This window comes from Seriola aureovittata, chromosome 3 (genome assembly GCF_021018895.1).
Source record: "Seriola aureovittata isolate HTS-2021-v1 ecotype China chromosome 3, ASM2101889v1, whole genome shotgun sequence".
In the NCBI taxonomy this organism is placed as follows: domain Eukaryota; kingdom Metazoa; phylum Chordata; class Actinopteri; order Carangiformes; family Carangidae; genus Seriola; species Seriola aureovittata.
Window position 1 is genome coordinate 28,380,683 of NC_079366.1, and position 24,356 is coordinate 28,405,038.

The 24,356-nt window shown below is 40.7% G+C and overlaps 1 protein-coding gene across 1 annotated transcript; it reads right to left on the reverse strand.

Moving 5' to 3' along the window:
• Positions 1-1,216: 1,216 nt before the first annotated feature.
• On the reverse strand, positions 1,217-23,836 carry mfng (MFNG O-fucosylpeptide 3-beta-N-acetylglucosaminyltransferase). The gene is made up of 8 exons (XM_056372520.1): positions 23,116-23,836; positions 16,089-16,134; positions 15,525-15,627; positions 14,067-14,220; positions 7,195-7,280; positions 6,010-6,175; positions 5,834-5,919; positions 1,217-2,115 (listed from the first exon to the last, which is right to left on the reverse strand). The coding sequence occupies exons 1-8, from the start codon at positions 23,479-23,481 to the stop codon at positions 2,064-2,066; spliced, it is 1,059 nt and encodes a 352-aa protein (XP_056228495.1). The 5' UTR covers positions 23,482-23,836; the 3' UTR covers positions 1,217-2,063.
• Between the last annotated feature and the right edge of the window lie 520 nt (positions 23,837-24,356).

Genomic DNA, 24,356 nt, shown 5'->3' on the forward strand with positions numbered 1-24,356 from the left:
GTCCCATGTGAGACATCGTCAGGCTCCAAAAAGGCTGCTAAAAGTTATGAAACTCCACCAGGGGGTAACATTAAAGAAATGAATAAGACATTAAGAAAAAAAATGTACCCATGTATGAGTGAGCAAATAAATGAAAAAATGTGGAAAAAAACCCAATGACTTATTTTATTATGAAATGGGTTTTTGCACAGAGATTCATGTTCCTCAGAAAATGACTCCCACTGACTGTGGTGATCTCCTCACTTTCCCTGTACTGGGCGGTACAGCAGGTGAAATATTTCCACCAGATGGGTTGGCACAAACTTGCGTACACATATTCATGGTGCCAAGAGGATGTATCCTAATGACTGTGGGGATCCCCTAATTCTTCCTCTGGCGCCACCATGAGGTTGACATGTTTGGTTAAGATCGAAATGTCAAAAAAAAGTATTAGACGGACCGCCTTTGGTGATCTCTCCATCCTCAGTTCAAAATTGTATCCATTGCTAATAAGTAACATTTCAGATCCATGATATCAGAGGTATATGGATGCTACCACCAACTATCCATGTGTCGCCGTTAGCATGCTGGTGGTCATGGTTACGGTTGTGCAAAGCACTTCAGATGTCGATGTTCCTCACAGCATGTGCGAAGCTGCCATTCTCTGAACCAGAAATACCTTGAAAGTACGAACATAAACATATTTTATTCTGTAACCACGGCATCAACTTGATCCTGCATTTGCTGTAAACCTTCGGCCTTCACTCAAACGCTCGTGTCATCGACTTGGTATTCTCGTACGAGCCACGTACACAGCCGGCTCCTGCAGACTCTCAACCACTTTCCATCCACTTCACACAAGGTCGGCCCCAGACGTATTCAGCGGCATATCTGTATTCATCACGTCTCCATTCGACAGCAAACAAGCGACCCGCGGGCCGCCGGCAGCACAGTGTCATCTCTCTGCAGGTACAGCGCACATGAACTCTGCCTCCTATTCCTACGCCAGCGTTTGGTTCTCGGCATCTTGTTGTGAAATTTGTATTCTCGTTCTGACCCTGATCTGTCCGCCGTGATGAGAAATTTGAGCTTTTATTTTCTTTTTTATAAATGGACATTGCGTGGAGATGGTTTCAGGCATGTCAGTCTTGACCTTCGTCATTCTCTTAGCGGTTTGTTGTTGTTTTTTTGTTTTATTTTTTCCAATAAAAGGTATAAAGAAATGAGCGAACTGGGATGAGAGGAAGTTCATTTTACTTTCAGCCATGGCCTTGAAGGAGCAGGCACAGCTTTTGCGGATAAGACTGAGTAAACAGAAGGAGGAGGGAGGAGGGAAGAAGACAGATGGAGGGGTGGAGGGAAGAAGGTAGAGAGCGAGAAAAGCCAGGGAGGGAGGACAGAAGGTTTGGATGAGGAGAGAGATGTGGGTCAGGATGGTTCATTGTCTGCAGACTTCACAGGCACAAGGACACCATCCCCTTCATAAAAACTCACACTCACACAGTCAATCAATAAAAACAGATATAAATTCAACAACTTCTGCCTCAGTGCCACCTGAAGACGACTGAGGCCCTGTGGGTGCAGTCTGTTTGTAGATTTAATCATCAACCTTTCGAGATGCCTGAAGATTTGATGCTTATAAAGAAACAATAAGACAAGGAAATCGAATCAAAGTGCACATAAATTTTGTGTAAAATTTAAAAAATAATTCATTTCATTTTACATTTTGTCCATTTTTTGACAAAATAACTTGAAGTTTCAGAAAAAAAGAACAAGTCTTAAGCTTAAGCTTTGTCTTAAGTGCTTCGCTGCAAACAAACAAAAACCTGCAAAAAATTCATAATTTTCTTCATGCAACAGTCTGTTTGTGACGCTCTTTATATCCTCTGTTAAGATCAGATCAGGTCTGATTCATTTCTTCTCCAGTTCAGGTATCTCAGCTAATACTCTCCCATCACACTGAATCCATCAGTTTCCTCTGCTGCTTAGACACACGGTATAATTCCCAGGAAAGTCCCTTCATCCTCGAGGGTCAACAGTCTTGTCCCATGCGTTTTTGGAAGTTGTAGTCCTTTATGAAGAGCTCAGGGACACCAGCTGGTGAAGGGATACAATATGCAATGGACAGTCTTAAACCTGTGGAAGACAGAAGTGATCAGTAATAACTCTGAGGCGTGTTTGATATCGAAAACTCTTGGTAGTATACATTTATACTGGGTTGGTTGGTTAAGAGAAAAGATGGAGAGAAGGGATGAGATATAGAGGGTGAAAAATAAAAAAGAGACATGATGTTCACGCTCTGGGTTGGGAACATAGACTGTAAATAAAGATGGACGTAGCCTCCGTTTCTGAAGAGCAGTTTTGAAGCTCAGAGTGAGCTGCTCCTCCGTCGCCATCTTGGCAGCACCTGACTCCAACAAATACCCAGCTAATCCAAAAAAATGGACGAAGAGGCGGGGCATGTATGGAGCCGAGACATCGGTGCAAGCATTTTAACATGGGAGTCTATGGGGATTGACTCACTTTTGGAGCCGGACTCTAGTGGCCATTAGAGGAACTGCAGTTTTTGGCATTTCAATGTTGGCTTCATTTTTGAGCCCCGGAGGTTGCCGCTTGATTTGAACATTAAAAAATAGAATATTTGGGTTCAGACAGAAATATATGTCCCAGTACCACTCTCAAAACAGAGACATAGCGATTTCATAGTCTGCGTCTAAAAACCCCAGAGGCCACTGGGATATTCTCAAGTACAAGTCTAGACACAAATAAGCAGAACTTCTATTAACTGAGAAAGTGTCTCACTGAAATTTAAAAATCAGTTTTATAGAAGAATCCTAGCAAAGATATCTGCAAAAAAAAAAAAAAAAACTCCACCTTACAGCTACTTAGTCTTACTTGCACTTATTGACAGCTCAGCTTCACAGGTTGAACCCAGGTGAGTCAGATCCTCAGTAGCCTTGACAACAGGATTTCCAGCTCAGTTACAATAAAGAAATAACAGCATTTGAAGGGGGACATTAAGTTACCCATGACTTTGCATTGTCCTCTATCAGCAGCCAGTAGAGACTGCGACAGCACCGATACTGATGATCTGCCACAGCAGCTAAAAATAGTTCAGCAGCATCTAATGAAAATCTGACATAGTAAAATCATTATACCAGATTGTTTATGCTTCTTTATGACTTTTTGTTTTATTTTATTATTACCTGCGGCAAGGAGATTATGTTTTTTTTCTCCTATTTGATTGTCTGTTCTTGTTTAGAAGAAAAACTTGTTAAAAGTTTTTAAATGAAAATTGGAAAGTAGAAAGTAAAGAGCAAAGAACAAGTGATTATTATTTTCTGTGGATCCTGGATTTTAAGTTTTTTAAGGATTTGAATAAATTCTGCATTTTTGGCCTTGAGAGAAAGAGAGAGAGTTTTCTCCGCTGTGTTCTAGCAGATAATTTCTCAAGTGCAGTTTTTGCTTTGGTTTTAAAGGATTTCTTAACATTGTGAGATATGCAATTTTTTTTCTCCCCTCCCGTTTCATTTAATACTGCGCGTGAATGTGAAAACTTTTGGCACATATCCAGTGATTGTGTGTCCCTGTGTAACATTTCAGTCCCACTTTGTGTTACGGGACAGGAAATATCTCACGTCTTGTCCCTTAAGAATTGCTGCGCTGTCAAACCATGTTAGCAGCGTGGTGTCGATGCACCAGAGTAATGACTCTTTGAAATTTGACGTCATCGAGGAAATTATTTTGATAATCTTACAATTTTGGACTGACAGCCCCACATTTAGCTATAATGTCCAAATAGAGAGTCTACACCCACCTGAAGATGCTTATTATACTTTTATCCATATTGAGAGTGAATGACACAAACAGTTACGTATCAGGCCGCAGAAGCACTTCCTCTTTAGTGATTATGCCTACAAAATAAAAGTGCAAGAACATTCCCCAAGAGTTTTTATTCTGAAAAGTTCTGACAGGAAGTTCCAAAGGTTTCTGTTGCTTACTTGAGAGACCTCTGGAATAGCGGACATACGATGCGTGATAAGAAAACGATAACACCAGTTCAGTAAAACAGTCAAATGTATAATATGTGAATGAGGACCACAGCGCCACATGTGAACAGTAACAAAGAAAACTCCAGTTGCATTTTAATCAATCAATTTCTTAAATTAGTCTTTGATTATGTCCTGACTACCATCTAATGGATTATAAAAAATTTGGCTGCCGACCCGTCATAGAGCCTCAGCCTTTCCCACACTGTCCACACTCTTTTCTTATCATTTATCAGTACTTGCATTTAAATATTAGAAGATTTGTATTCTGTCTCCGAACCAGTTTAGTGACGCTGTCCACAAATCATATTTCTCCTGCTGCTACATTCTTGACCTGATTTCTTTAGGAAAACCAACTTATTTCCCACAAGTAAACAAAAACCAAAAAAATCAAATATGAAGAAAAAGTTTCTGTTCAGAAACCTGACCAACTTTGTTTGCACAGGCAGATGAACATCTGACCCGCTTCTTTAAAGGCTGCAGTGATGTTGAACGTAACTCTGTGCGACACCGGCGGATGGAAACAAATGGAGAGAGCTCGCTGCGGAGCGTTTGTGGTGATATGTTCTTACAGCAGGAGACGGCGAGGACTGGGAGAGACAAACACATCTGCGGCTCCATTGTGTTACATCAAATTGCTTTTATCTCTAACTGAACTGGGAACGAGACGAACCGGAGCTGCTGGGGTGTCACGTCTTCAGGTCGGATCATTGCACAAGTAAAACTGAGAGCTGGGAGTTGGCCCGCAGCAAACAGACATCTTGGAATAACAATGAAGTTTTCATGCGAGGCATAGGTTAATCAGTCTTAAATATTTATAAAATACACTTGTGCGAAAAATTTGATTTCACCAGGTTTTTAAGTAAAATCAAATCAAAATTTACACGATCAAGATTAAGAACAAAGCAGCATCTGATGTAAGAGTCAGTCTGTCCAACACTTTGGTCCAGAGCAAGATACATTTCCTCATCTTTATGACAAGAAATAAAGTCATGGTCCCCTAATGTAATTTTTTTTTTTTTGCAGTGCCACTTTCACTTCAAATTTCCTGTCAAATAAAACCTGATAGGTATGATTCATAGACTGTAAATAAAGATGGACATAGCCTCAGTGATGTCACCCATAGGTTTCTGAAGAGTGGTTTTGAAGCTCAGAGTGAGCTGCTCCACAATCATCATCTTGGCAGTACCTGATTACCAAACTTCCAGCTAATCCCAAAAATGGGCAAAGAGGAGGGGCACATGTGGAGCTGAGACTTTGGTGCTTGCAGGTTTGTGGCAAACATACGCTCACCCGCCTGTCACTCAAAGAGGCCACACCCTCAATTTTGCGTAACTTTAAGCCTTTTGGAGGCAGCCTCAAGTGGTCATTTGAGGAACTGCAGGTTTTGGCACTTCTGTTTTGGCTTTCATTTTTCAGCCCAAGAGTTTGCCACTTGGCTCAAATATAAAGAATAGAATACCTGTCTGGTTCCGGTCGGGCTTGGACAGTAATGCGCTGCCCAAGCTGCACTCTAGTGAGCTACAACAATGAGCCAGCCTCAAGTGGTCATTCTATGAACTGCAGTTTTTGGTACTTCAGAGTCATTTTTCAGCCCTCGAAGTTTGCGCTTCCTATAATTATAAGACAAACCGTAATCCCATGACTACTGAGACTGTCACCAAGGCAACCAGTTTCATATTATCGCTTCACACTGGACCCAGTCAGCTGAGTGCAGTGTATAAAAGTGCAAGTTGCAATATTAATCAACTGTGTTAAATTTCAGCAGCATACAGGAGAAGCACTGAATGGAGTGACAGACTGACCTGGAGGGGTCGTCTTCCTTGGAGAAACTTCCTTTCACCTCGATGCTGTTCATCTTGTTCTCGAACATCCCATAACTCAGTGTCACCTGCAGGGGAGAGAAAACACACACACGACCATAAGAAGAAGTGCATCTGCATGGATTTCTATGTATGTGTGTGTGTGTGTGGGTTACTACCTGGTTCGGGATGCTACTGTGGCCGATGAGGAGCAGGTTTTCCAGGTGGGAGTGGAACAAAGGACAGTGGACCATGGAGATGCCGAGCCTCTTCTCCACAATGAAACCCACCGTGCAGTCGTCAGGGAGACGGATGGTCGCCGAGGTCTGCTCGAACCGGGAGCCACTGAAATACAAACATGTAAAGAAAACAAACCACTGGCAGATTGATTACTGTTGATTTGAGAAAATACAGCTGACCAAAGACTTGCTTTCTTGATAAATCCACAGATCACAGATTAAATTCTATTTTTTTTCAGGTTATGAGAGGAAATTTATTTTTAGTAAAACTATAAAACTGCCCAACTTTCAATCTCAAAAGGAAAATGTTGATGATTTTGCATGTTTTGGCCAATTAACTATTTATTGCGTGTACTTTACTGCTGACCTTTTCCAAAGGAGCCTGTAAATTCTTAGCTTGAGTCCCTACCTTCTAGCCCTGGGCAGCCATTAGTCTCACTTGTTTGAGCGCAGTATAAATATAAACTTGCAGAGACCTGAAACTTACTTCAGACTGGTGATTCATCACTGTGAACATTTAGTCAGCTTTAATGTTTGGCCGAAGTTATGCTGCCGGTTGTTGATGCAGTTTAAAGAGAGAAACAAAGAGCCGCTGCAGTCCTTGTGTTGTGCCAGTCAGAGAACAGAGTTGAGTTGTGGACAGGAAAAATCTTAGATGCAGAAAGTTGTGAAACTCAGATTATCTCTCGAGTAACATCTGTTTGCTAATTGTTTTTTGTGTTCGTTTTTCAGACAACAAAGGTAAGGAATGCTGAAAGATTTTTGGCTTTTTTGGCTCTTAAATCTTAAATTATGCAGTACCCGATTTGTTTTTTGTCTAATTTTATTGTCTTAGCTTGTGATAGATTACCTATTGTATTTAACGCAAGCTTCAAGTCACAAAAAGTAAGGGGCTGCCACGAGGATAGGAACTCAATCTGTCTCAAAAAGTCATAATTAAATGAAAAACATAATTTGGTCTATTTTTAAAATGGAAAATAAATGAAATTTGTGGTAAATGAGCTAAAACATGCAAAAAAAAAAACAGACTTTGATGTTGAATTTATATTTAACAGTTTTACTTTTTTCTCTTTATTTTCACTCATTTGGACAAAGACACACACACACACACACGTGCATAAATACCTGGCCCATGGAGCCATCTTCTCCGCCAGCTGCCGACTCAGACAGAAACCTGCTCCTCCTGTAGCAAACCAGAACCGCACCTCCCTCTGAGGGACAACACACACACACACACACACACACACACACACACACACACACACACACACACACACTGATATCAACAAATACATACATGCAAACTCAAAGAACCTGAAATCAATATTGTTTTAAAACCAAATTCTGCTTTTAAGAAGAGAATCAGCAACTGTACTGCATAGGAAAAAGGTTCTTCCTCATTAATTTCAATGACAACACTGTGTTTGCACAGAGGACGTCCCACGACAGATTAGAGGGAGGGCAAAACAAAAAACGTAGTGTTGTCCAACTAAAAAAATGAATGAATAAAAAGATGAGAAGAGGAAAATGGTGCTGGTTCAACTTTTGTTGCGACTTAATGCTTAAGTTGACCAGTTGAAGACAAATTATTCCTGCTGTGGTAACTTGTGGTTGTTAGCCGTTGCTTAGTAACGTGTGATCTAACCAGCCCCTACATTACCCTGTGTTACAGTTTCAGTCAGTGGGTGACAGGATTTCACTTTGCTGTTGGTTTTGGTTGTGTGGTCACTTGCCATCGCCACATCTGGGTCCATTAAGAAGACCGAGCTAACAAACACGAGTGTGTGCAGGAGCTGCTGATGACTGGTTAGCTAGCCTTACTAGCATCCTCTATTTGAGTGGGAGCTAGTGAGTGAAATACGAAAACAATGGCCCCTCCCAAATTTTAAATTCAAAAAAAGTTACAGACGTTTTGACCGTTAGCTTGATTGGTAACAGTGTAAAACCAACCCTATATGAAGGGGTGAAGAAACATCTCACAACAGTGTTAGCATGCTACAGAGTTACAACGTGCTCCAGTCAGTCGTTCACCACAGAAGCCAGATATCCCCATTTTCCGGGGATAGTTTGTCCAACGGAGTTGGCTGCCAGCTAGCTATAGCAGCTTCAGAAGTGATGCTAAAATCATCAAAATAGAGTTATCAAGTCAGACTTTTCTTTTGCTGTTGTTGTTATTGTTGTTGTCTGTTGAGAAAAGGTTAGCTGACTCATTCATTGGTTTGGAGTTCATATCCAGTCAGTAAATTAACAAAAACAAACACACTTCAAACAAACTTCACGACTGCTTCAAAGGTAGGGACTCATCATTTTATCAGCCCTCAATATTTATTACAATACAACAGGCCAAGATACATGACTGTCCTCCTTTTTTATTTCATAGGTAAAAACATTGGATATTTGAATGATATATTGACCGCCGAACTGGGAATGTCCCCAGTTTTCATTTCAGATATCTGGTCATCTTAACCGGAGGTGACAGCGCAACTGTGGCCCTCAAACATCAGTCAGACGCTATCACTTCAAGTCTTCAAGCTAACACAATTTCTATAGATAAAGTGCGCCCAAAAACCCCTTTACTTTCTTTTAAAAGATAAAAATATATGAAGAATAGCTTATTTTAATAGTGTCATTATAGTTTAAAGTTCCCTGCAATAAAAGAGAGAATTCAAATTTCAGTTCGACTTTGAGCCTGCCTGACCTTGAAGTAAGTAGCCTTAAAAAGGTTTGTTTTTGTGTCCATTTGTCTGCTTTTGAGTCTCGTTTACGCCTCTTGCACACACACACACACAAACACACACACACACACACACACACACACACACATAGAAACACACACAGAAACACACACAAAAGGTACAGACACAAACGTGTCAACACGATCGTCATGTGAGAATAAAGAGGCAATGCTTGGAATACAAAATACGCTAAATCTGATTTCACAAAAGAATAAAAACACACACACACACACACACACACACACAGAGGACTGATGAGAATATTTAGTGAACTGACTCCGTATCTTTCCCTCTGACACACAAACAATGTGTGTAATAGATAAGAAAGGAGAAAGAGTACAACACTTTTCCCTTCAGATGTGTATTGATTGTTCGGTCTTTTCCAAACCAGCCAGCGATGAATTTTATGTCGTTATCTGCTAACGCTCAAGTAGATGCTGTGTTTATTGCATCCTGCAGTGTAAACTGTTAAGGTGATTTTGTTTTTTTGGTTAAAAAGGAAGGAAATGTGTCTTTCTGGTGTTTTGTTTGTGTGTTAGTCACGGCAGTCAAATGAGTGGTTTAAAGTAGAGAGCTGTAATTATACAACAAATTAGTGTGTTAGACTGTGTGTGTTTTCTTTACTTTCCTTTTCATGTCCTGTATGTTTCTCACTGCGATTTCCTTCCCTTTCATTTATTTTCCATTCGTCATTTCATACATTTCCTTCCACTTTATTTATTTGAATTTCTTCCTTTCCCATCTTTTCCTTTGACTTCCTTTCCTTTCCTTCTAGTTCCTCTCCTTTCCTTTTCTTAATATTTTTATCATTTCTTCTTTCTTTAATCTCTCTCTACCTATCTCTATCTTCTCCATCCCCTTCGTTTTGATTTCTTTCTCATCCTTTTCATTCCTGTTTTAAAGGCTGTTCCTTTCTTTTAATTTCATTTCTTACCATTTTTTTCCTTTGGCTCTTTTTCTTTGAATTACTTTGTGTTTATTTCATTCATATTTTCAGTCTTTTCCTTCTCTACCCTTTTCTTTCCTTTCTTTTCCTTTCCTCCTCCCTTGTCTCATCCTCCTCTCAGCCTCACAATCATGACAGGAAATCAAAAAAGATCGGCAGCAAAAAGTAAGAAAATGAGAAGAGGAGACAGAGAGGAGCCTGTGTTTTCTCCCCCATCACCCATCCAACCTCAGGCAGAGGGTGGAAATGATGGAGAAAAAAGGAAGAAAAGAGGGAATTGAAAGAGAGCGAACAGTCAGACAATGAAAACAGAGAGGAGGAGGAAGGAAAGAGGGAGAAAAGGAGTTAGGAAGTAAAGATAAATATCTATTTTTCGGTGTAAATGGGCGCAATCAGAGCAGAAAATGTGACACATGGGAGAAGGAGAGAGTCGTTTCAAGAAATGAGTGAGCGAGATTGAAAAAGTGCAGGGAAGAAGGAGAGAGAGGGAGAGAGAGGATGAAATTCTATTCAGAAAGCTCAGTGGAGTCATCATGTACTTTAAGTCAATAGAAGCATAAATCCTACTGTAAAGCTGTGAAACCAAGTGACACACACACACACACACACACACACACACACACACACAGACAACAGTGAATAGCTGCATGTATATTCCTTAAAAAAAACTATCGACCTCCTGCAGTTTGACAACCTCTTTCCCCAAGGGAGTCTTCTTCCTTATGTTTGTGTGTGTGTGTGTGTGTGTGTGTGTGTGTGTGTGTGTGCATGTGTATTTGTGTTTTACCACCAATCAATATATACCAACAAGACACTAATCACTCATTGATCCACTTGGGTATGAAAATCCTTCCCATGTGAAGAAAACACATGGAGCTATACGTTTGCTTTATCTCCATCCATCCATCCACTCGTACATACATACATACATACATATATTTATCTGTCTATCCCTCACTGCGTCCTCCTGAGAGTGAAAGAGAATAGATGGTATGGATTTTGCACAGCACTGGTTAACCCGACTGGGCTGCGTTTTGGCACAAAGCCAATAGGAAGAGACCTCAGCTTTGTTTTAAAGTGCATCAGTGTCCTCAGTAGAGCGGCAGAGCATCAAGGAGGAAAGAAAAAAGGAGGGAAGGAACTATGGATTGACTGAAAGAGGGAGGAAAAAAGGGGAAAAGGGAAAGCACAAACAAACAAAAACTTAAAGTTATTTTAAAGTTCGTATAATAAATATCAAACTAAATTCACAGCGGAAACACGCAAACGCTACAGATGCATTCAATCCACACAGACTCCAGCAACATCTGAGGACGCCAGGTGTCTCCACCAGGGAGTCACAACAGCTGCTCTGTTCAATGAACCGTAACAGTTTTCAGTAAGATGCATGAGAAGCGCATCGGAGGGAAAACCAGTGATGTTTTTATCGATAATCGTTCTGTGTTCAGTCATGAATGAATGTTGTCGGCATGGTTGCCGAGTTCACAACATACAGCGGAGAAATTAAGGTTCACATACCGATCGTATATTGTCCTATAATTGTAAATGACATGTTGGTGTAAGTGATCACAGCTGATGTGAAAATGCAGTCTCTGTGGACTGAGCGGCAGGTGAAGGTTAAAATATGAGCAAGGATTCAGACTGAAAACGCAACCAGTCCATCAACCTGAACAACCACACAGGTCGTTTGTTCCAACCCTCCGATACGACCCATAGGAGTGTCTTCCTGACATAGCGCCCCCTACAGCGGCAGGCGTTAACAAATAGAAAACACTGTACCGGCGTACCAGACCTTCGTCACCATGGATACAATAATAAACGGTCATGGCTAGGTTAGGTTTAGACACAAAAACTACCTGGTTTGGTTTAGGAAAAGCTCATGGTTTGAGTTAAAATAAGTCCTTTTTTTAAGGTTTCATGATCTTTGTTGTCATGGTGACAATAATGACATGGTTGAGGTTTCGTAACACCAACTGCTAGTTTCACACAGGAATCGAACGCCGCTCTCCTGCGTCATATTCCTGTGTTTTGTTGACCCATCCGTCCACCGCAAACCTCCTCTGAAACTCAGACTTTGTCTCTCCCGTCATAATTACTACGACCACTAGATGTCGCCTAGCAACAACCGTAACTATGGGTCATAATAACCTGCTGCACAGACAACCTATGAATTCATTTTTAGTAGTTTTTATACTCACAGACGATATTTTACAACTGTGGATAAGTGGACATTTCCTCTTTAGTCAGGATGATTGCGAGTTAAACAACAGAGATACATCATGCATCATGTCGCACTGTGATCCATCAGGAGTGTGCACTTTTGGACGACTCTGCCTTGCAGTAAAATCCAAACCGGGTCCAACACGTCTGCTGTTCTGCTGTATTTCAGCACCTCCTCTTTATATTATACGTATATTATACTCGACATTTCAGGTACATTTAAATAGAGGTGAAGATCATTGGATTAAATGTGATTTGTTGAACACAAGAAAGGGTCAAAGAGTTGATTAACTAAACTACAGGGATGTTTAGTTATGAGCTGGAGCAGCTGAACCATTTAAAGGCTGCGGGGAAGGGCTTTGGTTGTGTTGAAGAGGTCATTAATTTCCACAGTGCCGCAGTGGGAAAGAGCAGAGGAGGAAGGAGGTAAGGGAACAAAGACAGAAGAAGGAACGATGCAAAGAAACAAGTAGGCAAAGGACGGAGAAACACAGCGACGGAGGGATTCATGAGACTCGGTGAGTTGTTGACAGCAGGTCCGTCAAAGTTGGATAGAAGAAATAGGTAATCAGTGAAAAGAAGGAGGGAGGGAAGGAATTCAGGATGAAAAAGGAGATAAAGGATCTGAGCTAGAAAAAAATTAATCTGCAGAGTCACATCCAAGACAGTAATGCATCTCAGAGGGGTCACCCTGCCTTAAGGAGTTATCAGCCCAAATAAATTAAATTCCGTCAGGTTTCAGGGGAGTTATAAAGAGGTTCAGAGGCTTTTTCCAACACTGCCAAGAAAAAAATGCTGCGAGGAAACACCGAGGACTTTGAAAACCGACACATTTGAACTGTTGAGTACTATCACAGAACAGCGTTCGTAACAGTGACTCACTGAACACTTATCTGCACAACTGCTGTGTGAACTGTGAATCTGAAGTCATGTGTCACTGAGAACGGAGCAAATTTCTTTTTACAGCACCAGTAAAATATGTTTTGCTTTCTTATCGTATGCAGCAGCGATTTCTATATCGGGCATCCTTGATTCTTTTTGCATCTTAAGAGTGTCTTTGTCAGTGTGTGAGAATTTTTTCTTATTAGATCGCACTAAAATCACACAATTAAAGTTATAATATATAACTTTTCCACATTAAAATGTCTAAAAATTACTTACAGTAACCTTTTTTAACCTATTTTTTTTAGTTATTGCAAATGTTTCCAGCCATTCTCAAACCTAGAGAAATCAGTGATTTTAATCATGTTAACAGATTGTTTCATTTGGTCGCCTGTCAAGCGATCCAATGGACTTTTTCTCCAGTTTGAAGCCACATTTTTAAGATACACTTTTTACACCTTGGTCATTTTCAACTTTATATTTTAACGGGATTCACGATTTTAGTCATTGGACATCTGGATCTTGAGTCATCACAGAAAAAAAGCTGAGCAAATGTTAAGCAGCTCAGTTCCCAGCCCCTCTGAGACGTCCTGTGTTCGCCAGACAGCATCGATGAATCACCAACTTTTAAAGTGAAACAGCCTTTTTTCCAGAGTTTCTACCGGCTTTACTCTCTCTCTCCTTCTGTTATACAGAGGAGGACACCTCTGCGGATAATTCAGCTGCTGGTAAAACCCTCCTGAATGTCTGGCTCATAAGTTATCAAAGAAACAACCAAAACAGAGGTCACAGCCCTTCCCTGATGTCCTGTGTCCACCGTACAGCGCCGGCGAAACACTGACTTTAAACGTGAAATTGCTTTATTCAGCGCTTTTAACGGTTATAATCAAGGAGACCTCTGCGGATAATTCAGCTCCCAGTAAAAACCTCCTGAACAACTGACGCTGAAGGAATCCAAACCGAGAGAAGCTGACATCAGCTCCCATGATCCCACGCTACTTTACCAAACGCCATCTTTTATAATTGTTGTGATTGAGAGACCCCTAGTGGCTGAGGTTATACACTATTTGTGTGTTTACTAGTAGAGAGGAAATGTTCCTTCAGCGCGACGAAATGGAACAGGAATCTGATCTTTTGTGGATGGACTTCAAGAAGAAGCTGAATAAAAAACTCTCTTGTGTTGGTTAGATCGGACAAACACTGTGGGACGGTACCGTTGCGTTGCCCTCCAGGAGTTCGTGAGCGGTGATGGGCTTGTCCAGGCTCGGTTTGCCCACGTAGATGTCGCCTTCCTGGGGGAAGGCTGAGAGCAGGGAGCGGAGGGTCTCAGGAATCAGATAGTTGTCATCATCCACATGACAAAACCACCTGAAGAGCAACGGACAGAAAAAAAAACAGGCAGTGAAAGTTTGTTCAATCTACTGCAGAAACTTAAAACCTAATTTTCCTCCTTGCTGCTTTCATTTTTGTACAGAATGAATCCAACAACAACTCTCGAAGGCTTAAAAAAGTACCTGAGCTAAATGAGGCATCACCATAAACACTGACTCATAAAGAAACCGAAAGTTTCTGCTTTATTATTGTGCCTGTGTCGGCTGTTTTTTTATCCATGAATTCATTCTGCTATAGCAACTGAATCACCTTGTGCCTACAGGAAATAACTGCTCAGATCCATCAGAAACACGCTGCCGAGATCTGTGGTAAAAATATTTCAAACTCAAGGTCACTCACTTTGTTTCTTCTGGAATTTTCAACTGTATCTTCCTGGACTTTTTCAATGAATATAACTCGCTCAGGGTTCATCGCCCAAAGTTGGAAATTTCGGTCTTGCGTTAATAAGATGAACGAAAAAACCTTGGATTTAGAATATTCTCCAAGGTTAAGAATGAATTTTTCAGACCATGTTTCCCTGACTTTATTTTTTTTTACAGTTATCTATATGTAAAACTGAGGTATTATTATTTCTGACACTGTATCAGCTTGTGTTATTGCATATGTTAATAAAAAAACAACCGTCACACTGCTGTGGAAAGCCGACTGCAACCTCGGGAAACACAAACTTGACGTCGTCATCGCATGAATTTCATTGCGTTGACTCTGTGAGTGAACAAGCTGTTTGATTTCCTCTGCCGCCTTCATGACTGTGTCAAAGCTTCTCTCCAAAACCAAACAGACTCTGCACTGCAACAGTCCAAATGACAAATCTGATTGCTACCGAAACTGAGCAGCTGTCTTGTTTCCTCTGCCATCCTAATGGATGTCCAACTGCACAAAAAGGCTTCCTTCCAAACACAAACAGCCTCACTTCCCCTCCTCACTGCAAATAACAAAGTGGGGTTTGCAACCAAAGTGAAATATCTCTTTCATTTCCCATCTCATCTTAATAACAAGACAAAACCGCGACCGGACATCGCCAACAAGTTGTCCAGCGTACAATACGATAACTCGGTGCACCTCCTCAGAATATTCCTATCGAAATAAAGAATTGTCACCTGTGTAAACGCTTATGTAACCATCACACAGATGATTATTTACGCCTATGATTTCTCCTTTCCCCTCCCGCTGCTGTAACAGCCCGATTTCCCCCGCAGCGATCATTAAAGTCTGCAATCTTAATCCGATCTTTAAATCCACGGTGGGCAGGATGATAGGCGGACCTTAATCTGCCTCACCTCTTGTCTGAGGCCATGAAGCCGTCGTACTCGGCAGACATCTTGCAGGACAGAGCCTGCTGACTGTGATCCGACTGGCATCCTGTTACCACCATGTTATAACCTGGACAGAGAGAGAGAGACAGAGGGAGACACGCGTTTGATTTTACACAAACCAAATAATCAATAAGCTCATTGTAATAGAAAAGTGTGAAATAGGTTCATTTGCAAGTGATCGCGGGAGAGTTCATATAGTCGAATAAGGGGGTGAGAGACAGAACCTGGAGGGAGAGATGGAGTGAGAAGGAAGGAAGGAAAGGAGTCTGGTGCAGCAACAGTAACTAAGGGAGGGCGGGGCTTAGCAACAGTCAGTGCATCCCAAAGGGGTTGGATGGTCAGGGTTCTGCAGCTCGGTCAAGTTCTTCCACATCAAACCGGGGGAAAACCAGTTCTCTAAGGGCCTCGTTTGGTGCATGGGGACACCGTCACGTTGGCTCCCCAGACCAACATTTCATAAAAGCTGGAGTCCGTATACTTTAGGCCACATCAGTTTGTGTGTAAGTTACATTCATTTCTGCTGCTTACCTTCTGAACTCAAGTCCTCATCCTCCGTGTCTGTGAAAATGAAGGTCTAGACAAAAAAAAAAAATAAAGAGAACAAAAGGTATTTAAACACACCAGCTTTGATTATATGTTTCTTTTTCCACATCTGTAACACAACGTCCTGAAAGCACCTTCATTATGGAGTGAACACACACCAACACGCTCGTGGAAACACACACACACACACAGGATCAATACAGTTTTGAATAGAGCAAATTTGGTGTGACAAAAACAAGGCTCCCCGCTGTGAGCTAAAACAATGAGTCACTGCACATACAGAAAACACACACAATTTGTTTTTTAACAGATATATGAGTCAAATAAGATTCGTCAAGCACACTAACAAAAAACTTGTTACTACGATAGATAGATAGATAGATAGATAGATAGATAGATAGATAGATAGATAGATCTGCAGTGCAATGCTGACCTCTGGTGGTGAAAAGTGGTAAAACCACTCGACCATAAAAGCTCACATGAGCAGTAGATTCAAGTTTTTTACTTTTCTTGGAAGAGTTTAAAGAACTATCTTCAAATTATTAAAAAAGTCTAAAAAAAATGGGGGGAAAAAACACATCATATTCCTTTTTTTTCTTTGAATCAAATGCAAAATTAACCTTTCAAAAAGGTTTCCACAACCGGCTAGGATCCTGTGTCAGTTTTCCTCCTGCAGACAGATGATAAAATGCGTATGGTGTGTGTGTGTGTGTGTGTGTGTGTGTGTGTGTGTGTGTGTTTGTGTGTGTGAGTCACAGAGACCGGGGAGGTTTGTATCAGGGGATTTGAACAAACAACCCCCGCGTTACACTCCATCAGCGCAGCCCCTCAGGCTGAATCGCGCGGTGTGTTTGACTTTCTTTGCCAGGCAGGCGCTTAATAACCTCGGCGTTGGACAAATCACCCAATAGATAAGATAAACACGAACCATAACTCATGCTTTATTTAACTCCTGGAAATGTTAATGTGTGCATCCCCAAGTTTTGGCTGGAGAACAGGAATACTAAAAATGTTTCGGAAATATATCTTAAAAATATCTTACACAAGTTCTGTCTAAGTGAGTACAACATGCAGACCCATATCACACTGATATCAGCTGCACTACAGATTAAACTTAAATTTGAGGGGACAGCGTAATCTCTCGTGTGAACAGGTGTTTTGTTTTTCAGAGCGTGGAGAGAAAGACAAAACAGGAAGAAAGAGTTGATTTTGCTACACAAAAACATTCAAATTCAAAGTATGAGATAAAGTATAAATAACAGCATTAATAGTGCATTTAAAATGACAGCAGCAGAATTTAGACAGACAAAATAAAAATTAATGCTGCATAAATGTGTTTTTAAAAATGTCATTAAAATGTCAACTTGATATGTGAATTACAAAATGTGAGGGACGTGGGGAATATGAAGGCAAGAGATGTGTCCTGACCCAGACACCAGAGTGTGTGTGGGTGTGTTTTAAGGAGATAGTTATAGGAACGGCGGAGATAGTCGCGGAAAAGTGTGAAGAGATCAGGGTGTGAAGCTGAATTTCCCACCATAGAGAGACACTGAGAGTACGATATGTGTATCGGCATACGCAGGTTTGTCGGTCCGTGTGTGTGTGTTCTAACCAAAACTCAACATCTGTCCAGACGTTAGAGTTTTTAGAGTCCAACATATTTCTGATGGTACATTGATGTTGCCTGCAGGGGCATTTTTGGGATATTTTAAAGCCCCAAAATGTGCCAATATGATTTGCCATCAGGGGCCCCTTTAATCCTTCGGGGGCCCGAGACACTTCCCTGGTTTGCCTCGTTTTACTGCTCAGGTTGGAATTAGGTTTAGGTTATGGGTTTGGTATTTAATTTTGATGGTTAAAGTGATAGTTCGGGTTATATGAGATACTTATCCATAGTGAATGTTTTACCTGCAGCAGATTCGTGTTGCCGCCTTTTATCACTCCAACAGCTGATCTGCAGTGCAATACAGTAAGTCTGCTAACGCGTATACAGAAGTGCAGCAGTTGAGAAAGTGTATTGCCGAAGTAAAGAGCTGTTTGATGGCAGTAAAAAGCGGTGAAAATATTCAAAATATAGCGTGCACTTAATCTGACACTGGTTTTTAAGGTGGAGGTGGTTAAACTACATTTTGTCTGCTGCCCCCGTCCACAGCAGTACATCGCTCCACTTCTGTACCGGTGCTCCCGGGAGCGACTTGAAAACACTGACTGCAGATAAGTACCACACACAACCCGACGTCAAATAACTCAAACTATCATTTTAAGGTTAGGGTGAAGGGCTAGGGAATACATTAACTCAACGAGTGTCCTCACAAAGATAAAAGTACAAGTGTGTATGTACATTAAAGTGACTAATCTCCTTAATATTCTCTTTACTGCACTCTGAAAGAAAGGCTGCATATATTTAAGCACTCTGTTTTACTGTACAAACCCCAGTTCATCCATCAGCTCTTAATACTCTCCCTCTCTCTCGCGCAGTGACATCAAACAACCTCTAAATCTTCACTGCGGTCATTTTAATACCAATCAAACCTTTTTTTTTTTTTTTTACCTTTGTCCATCCCTCCTTTTTTATCCCTGTATCAATGAAGCAGGAGGAGGAGGTGTAATGAGATACCTGGATCAATCCTCCTCACCGCCATCACCGCGACAACAACAACCATCACCACCACCCCCCCAGTAAAACCCCACGAGAAAGAGCCGCCATCATGATTGGTTCCCTCCCCTCCTCTGGTCATAACTCAAACTAAACTACCTGCACTGAAATCAGTCAACCTGGGCTGAGGAACAAAAAATGGCGGCGTGTCGGCTTGCGGCGGCTCGTAAACAGAGTTTGAGAGGACGTTTTACTGAGGTCAGGAAGGAATGCATAAATCTCGCCTTGTTTTTCACACTGTTAAAGGGCCATTAAGTAAGATTTGTACTGCCCCATAGCACAAAATGACTGTAATATATCTAGATGAGGTTTCTGATTTATACTTTAGTGATTCCTTGGCCGCGTGATGAGAATCTGGCTTTCTGATCCATCAGTTGGACATTCACTTTGTTCCACGGGGGCATTCTGGGGTTCCCCGAGGGAACACTGCTCAGACCAATTGAGGGCAGAGAGGATATCATTTTATTACTTTATCCATGTAGATTTATCTGGACTTGAACCAACAATTACTATATTTTATTCAAGACTATATTATTCTTATTGGCTAAAGTTATACCAAATTCCAAAGCCGCCCAAAGTTTTAAAGGAAATAGATTTGTTTTGGAAAATAACATTATTAGCTCTCTTTTTTCGTGGATCATATTGGAAAGCCAATACCCATCTAACAATTGTGCTTTCAGTATGTGGCGAGCCAGGATGTGATTAGCCTAGCTTAGCGTAAACACCAGGCCAAAGTCCACCAAAGACAGTAATATATAAAGTGAAATTACTTATATATAATACTGTCTACTGATTCTATCAAATAAAGGCACAAAATGGCAAAAAAAAAAAAAAAACTTTGTACAGAGTGAGGCTAACTGCTCCCCCCTGCTTCCAGGCTTTATGCTAAGCTAGCTTGCTTGCCTCCTGGCTCTAGCTCCATAGTAACATGGGAGTGGTATTGATCTTCTGCAATAACTCTCGGAAAGACAGCAAATGAGTGTATTTCCCAAAATGTCCCTCATACCGAATTAAAGCGTAGATAGATAGATAGATAGATAGATAGATAGATAGATAGATAGATAGATAGATAGATAGATAGATAGATAGATAGATAGACAGGTATTGACACAAGCTTTTTAAGTCATGATGAGCTTTCACGTTCGATAAATAACTGCCCCGCCAGTGTTGCTCCTCTGAGGCCAAACACTGCTGTCCTACCACACTGACACCTAACTGCATTTCATAAGAAGACGCAGCCAGGAGAGCAATAACTGTCGAGTAACAGCGGACCTTGTTGTTTGCACGAGACTACAATGCAAAATGTCTTAACACTTTAAACTTAGCGCCACCATCAGAGCAAAATTGCATCATATTTGCAAAACTAACAACATCCCCATCAGCCTCAGCTCTACTTTGTATTTTGTGCTAATTAGCGAACCTCGCTAAATTAGGATCGTAAACATAGTAAAGCTGCTAAACATCATCGCAAACATCATGTTAGCATTGAAATTGACAGCATATTAGCATGTCGAAAATTAGCATTTCCGTCGCAGAGCTGCTAGCGTGGCTGTAAACTCTAGTTCCTCTGTTGAGTTTCCTCTTGTGATCGTATTTAACCACTAAAACTTTTCTTTCTCAACGCTGTCAGTTGTTACCAAGCTGGTTAGAAATGACGTGTGAGTGTGTGTGTGTAAGATGAGGTTCATTCTGTTCTACAATCGGCCTCTCCACTTCCTGTTCAAAGACCGGCTTCCGTTTCAGTATTGTTAACACAGTCTCCACACGGCGGTTGCTTCCCCTCAGCCCAGACAACCTGCCTGCACAGCTTCCTGTGTCTGTGTGTGTGTGTGTTTTCTTGTATTGCTGCGTCTTTGTGTGTCCGAGTGCCTTTGTATATATGTGTGTAAGTGGGACTGTTTTCATGTGGGTGTGATGTGGTTAATTTTCCTACGCATTAATAGGCCAGGGTGAAGCCAAACAGTCTTGTGTGTCGCTTTTGCAACGAGAAAGAGGAAGACACTGACAGCATCTTCCTCTTTCACTCAGAAAATATGCCCTATTATTAAAATCAACAGTCCTCTGAAAAGTCTAACACAGAAAACAAGAAGCTACGAAAACTCCCTCTCAAGATCACTGCTTGTCTGTTTCACTTATTTCACAAAAGGAATCAAACTGTTTCATGAACCATAACGTGGAATCAAGTTAAATAAAGTCCATTACATGGTCATTTTGCAATTGGTGTACACTTCAGTTTATCAGGAACACCCAGCTATAACTAATGCAGTCAGCTCTAATAAATCCTCCCTCCATGAAGGTGATGATGTTCAGTTTGTTGAAGCTGTTAAAGAGGAGTTCGTTCTACTCTATGATTATAATTACCTGCAATTCATGCTGTTACTTCACTGCTTTGCATTATAAAGAGAGTTGTCTGTTATTTAGCCTACCCTCATTGATTTGAATGGGGTGGACAAAATAATAGGAACACCTGTCAACCTCCACAGACATCATCCTTCTAATTGATCATTATTTCCTTCATGAAAGCAGGGTTTATTGCAGGAGTGTTGTTTTAGCTTGGTGTTCATAATAAACTGTTAAAAAAATTATATATACATATATATATATATATCCTGTGAGCCACACCACCAACTCTGGGTCTTTAAACATGTTCCTGAAGATTTACTCAACACTGATTATTACCAGCCTGGTTGGACAAATCAAGCCTCAGCAGATCAAGGATGCTGAAGTCCGAGATAAACAAATGTTCCTGGTACTGTGTCATGTACAGTATGTCCAACGTGAGGACACACATGCGTACACCTTTCGATTTGGACTGTAATGGAAGTCAAAGAGAAGATGGGGAGAAAAGAAAAGGACCACTGCCAGAAATCTTATTCTGACTCAAATGCAATTCAATAGCAATCTGCTATAAGCATAAAAGTAATTATTTGACATTGTAGGGAATACATGAATGAGTAGATACATAGATAAGATTGAAACCAGCATGTTTATTTTTATTTTTGTATTAATTTTTATCCAATCACTGTATATGCTGTTTTTACTGGTACCACTGTTGTTTTTGATCAAATGTACTTGTCATTGTTGTCGTCATTAGTAGTTTTACTGTTTGTTTTCGTCGTTATTTTTCTTGTTCCCTTTTGTCTTGAATTCTAATTCACAGTATTGTTTTTGCATTACGATGTAATATCTATATTTATATTTACTGTTAACATGTAGTAGCCGTTAGCTTAGCTCAGCACAAAGACTGGAAACTAGCTCACCTGTCTCGAATCAAAGTTAATATAAAGTGTCTTATCCAAGAAGATAATGCACCCAGCCAAGAAATAGTGCGGCACATAACCTGCTAGTAATACTGTAATTTATCAATTTAGTTCTTTGGTTTTTTAACAGATTAAACAACTAAGGGTTAAAATGTTAATTTATACGTTTTAGAGGAGCTGACAGGAGGATGTTGTTACGGTTTGACACAGCCAAGTTAGCTGTTCCTCCCCTGATTCAGGTCTTTATGCTAAGCTAACCAGCTACTGTGGAGTGTGCAATCATCTCATCTATTGCAGAAAACCATGTGATAGTGAACCCTGATCTGATCACCTCTGGAGTCTTTAAACCAAACTAAACCTTAAACACTTCAAATAATTACATTTTTAAGTTTGACAAATTCATCCAATTCCCTGATATCAAAGCCACAGACGTTGATGTTGATGCCAGTAAGAAAACAGGTGTTTACTTCTGTCTGATAAGAAGGTTCCAACAGGTTTAAAGCCTATTTAACCAGGTTTTTACAGCTGTTATTTAGTGTCATTTGCAATTCAATCAATAAACCCAACAAGCATTCGGTCAGTCAGGAAGTTAACTTGGGCCACATCAGTCCGAACGATCAGTCTTGAGGCTTCAAAGCAGGAAGGAAGTGAATGTTTTCATTTCATCATTAGGACAACACATCTTGTCTAGGTCTAATGAGGAGTCAGATATCTGATGCTTTTCTTTAAATAAATGTATAAAGATACTGAGTTGAGTTCATGAGTTGAAACCTAAAGCTCTTACAGCTCTGTGGATCCATAATATGAACATGATTCTAGGCGCTTTGATTAAGACATATGAAGATGTATAACTTTATAAGTCAGGAGGCTGGGATGGAATTAATAAAATTCGTCCTATCACCTTAGTTCAACTTTTCTCAGGACTTTCCTCTTATGATAATTTATTGTCTACAAAAAAAACCTCCTGATAGAGCCTCTACTGGTGTCCTACTGGTTCTATTGTGTTCTACTGTTTTCATGGTGTGACTGGTTTTAGACAGAAGCAGCAGCAGAGAGTCTTAAGTGTAAGACTTCTCGGACCAGCACGGGGACTCACATGCGCCTTGGTTCTGGAGATCCACGTCTCCAAAAGGAGCGCCAGACGCGTCTTGTGGAACCTCCCGGTGGTCTTCACGGCGATGAAGATGTCCTCCTGCTTCAGCCGCGGCTGGGTGCCATGTGCACGCTCAGTGGCCGTCTTTCCATCGTTCCCGCTGCTGTTGCTTTTACTTGCCGGCTCCTGCGCGTCGTTGCCCACGGGGCCAGCCTTCGGGAAGGAGCGGTTGAGCGGATAGACAGTCGGAGAGTGGTCCACTCTGACTTTGGGAGGGTTGCTGGTACGTAACTGAAAATCCACGTAGAGAATGATGAAGAAGGTGAAAATCAAGACAGGAAGCCTCCGCCGTATCCATCTCTTATGCATTGTAGAACAACAAAAAAAAAAAGTTGTTTAGATCCCACAAAGTATTAAAACCATGTTCTCTTCCTTTACGCAGTTTTGGTTTTGGCAGCTTGTTTTGGTTTAATTTCGTTTCCCCATCACCTTCTCTTCCTTCTTTAGCGTTATCGTCACTGTTCCTCATTAATTAACTCTTAATTTGCATGATTGCAGGCCGTTTATCAGACTTTTATTAATCTTGAAGCGGATTACTTTTTTAAAAATCCACCTGTTGTGAATTCAGCGTCATGACACGATTGATTTCTGCTCATCTTCTGTGTAAAAAGCCGCTGTCACTAGGACGTATGTGACACGGTCACAGATGCAGCTCTGCCCTCCCTGTCTGTCTGTCATTATAGTGTCAAGCTGAGGGGAATCAAAATGAAGGGACTTCCGGACATAGATTTCAAAATAAAACAACCGGTGGCATTGTACTTCCGGTTACAATCTGCTTTTATTTGACAATAGGTTAAAACATGCATCACATAACATGGGGGAAAATACTCAGGATTTTAGCTGTATATAATGATTTTCCAGTTATTAGGCTATATAATAAGCTAAATAGGCTGTATGATTTAAATATAACTTCAAATATAAAGAGTAATTGATTGCAATATGATTGAATAATACATATTTTTGCACTATGGATAAAGATATATAGCTCTATGTTTAATTGTACAATCTATAATAAGGAAGAATCCTGCCCTCGTGTGTTTCTGTTTTATATTTGAACAGAGCTGAACACAGACTACAGCGTTTTGTTGCAGCCCGTGTCATTTATATGCCTTAAACAGACACTAACAATTGAAAAACACTCAATTTATGGAACACTTGCTTGCTTTTGACCATATCACATGGTC

Coding starts and splice junctions, on each gene's coding strand:
- mfng (XM_056372520.1), bottom strand. CDS start 23,481: ATGCATAAGAGATGGATACGGCGGAGGCTTCCTGTCTTGATTTTCACC. Junction 15,628..16,088: donor TGAGGACTTGAGTTCAGAAG/GTAAGCAGCAGA, acceptor CTCTCTGTCCAG/GTTATAACATGGTGGTAACA. Junction 7,281..14,066: donor TCCTGGAGGGCAACGCAACG/GTACCGTCCCAC, acceptor GTTGTCCCTCAG/AGGGAGGTGCGGTTCTGGTT.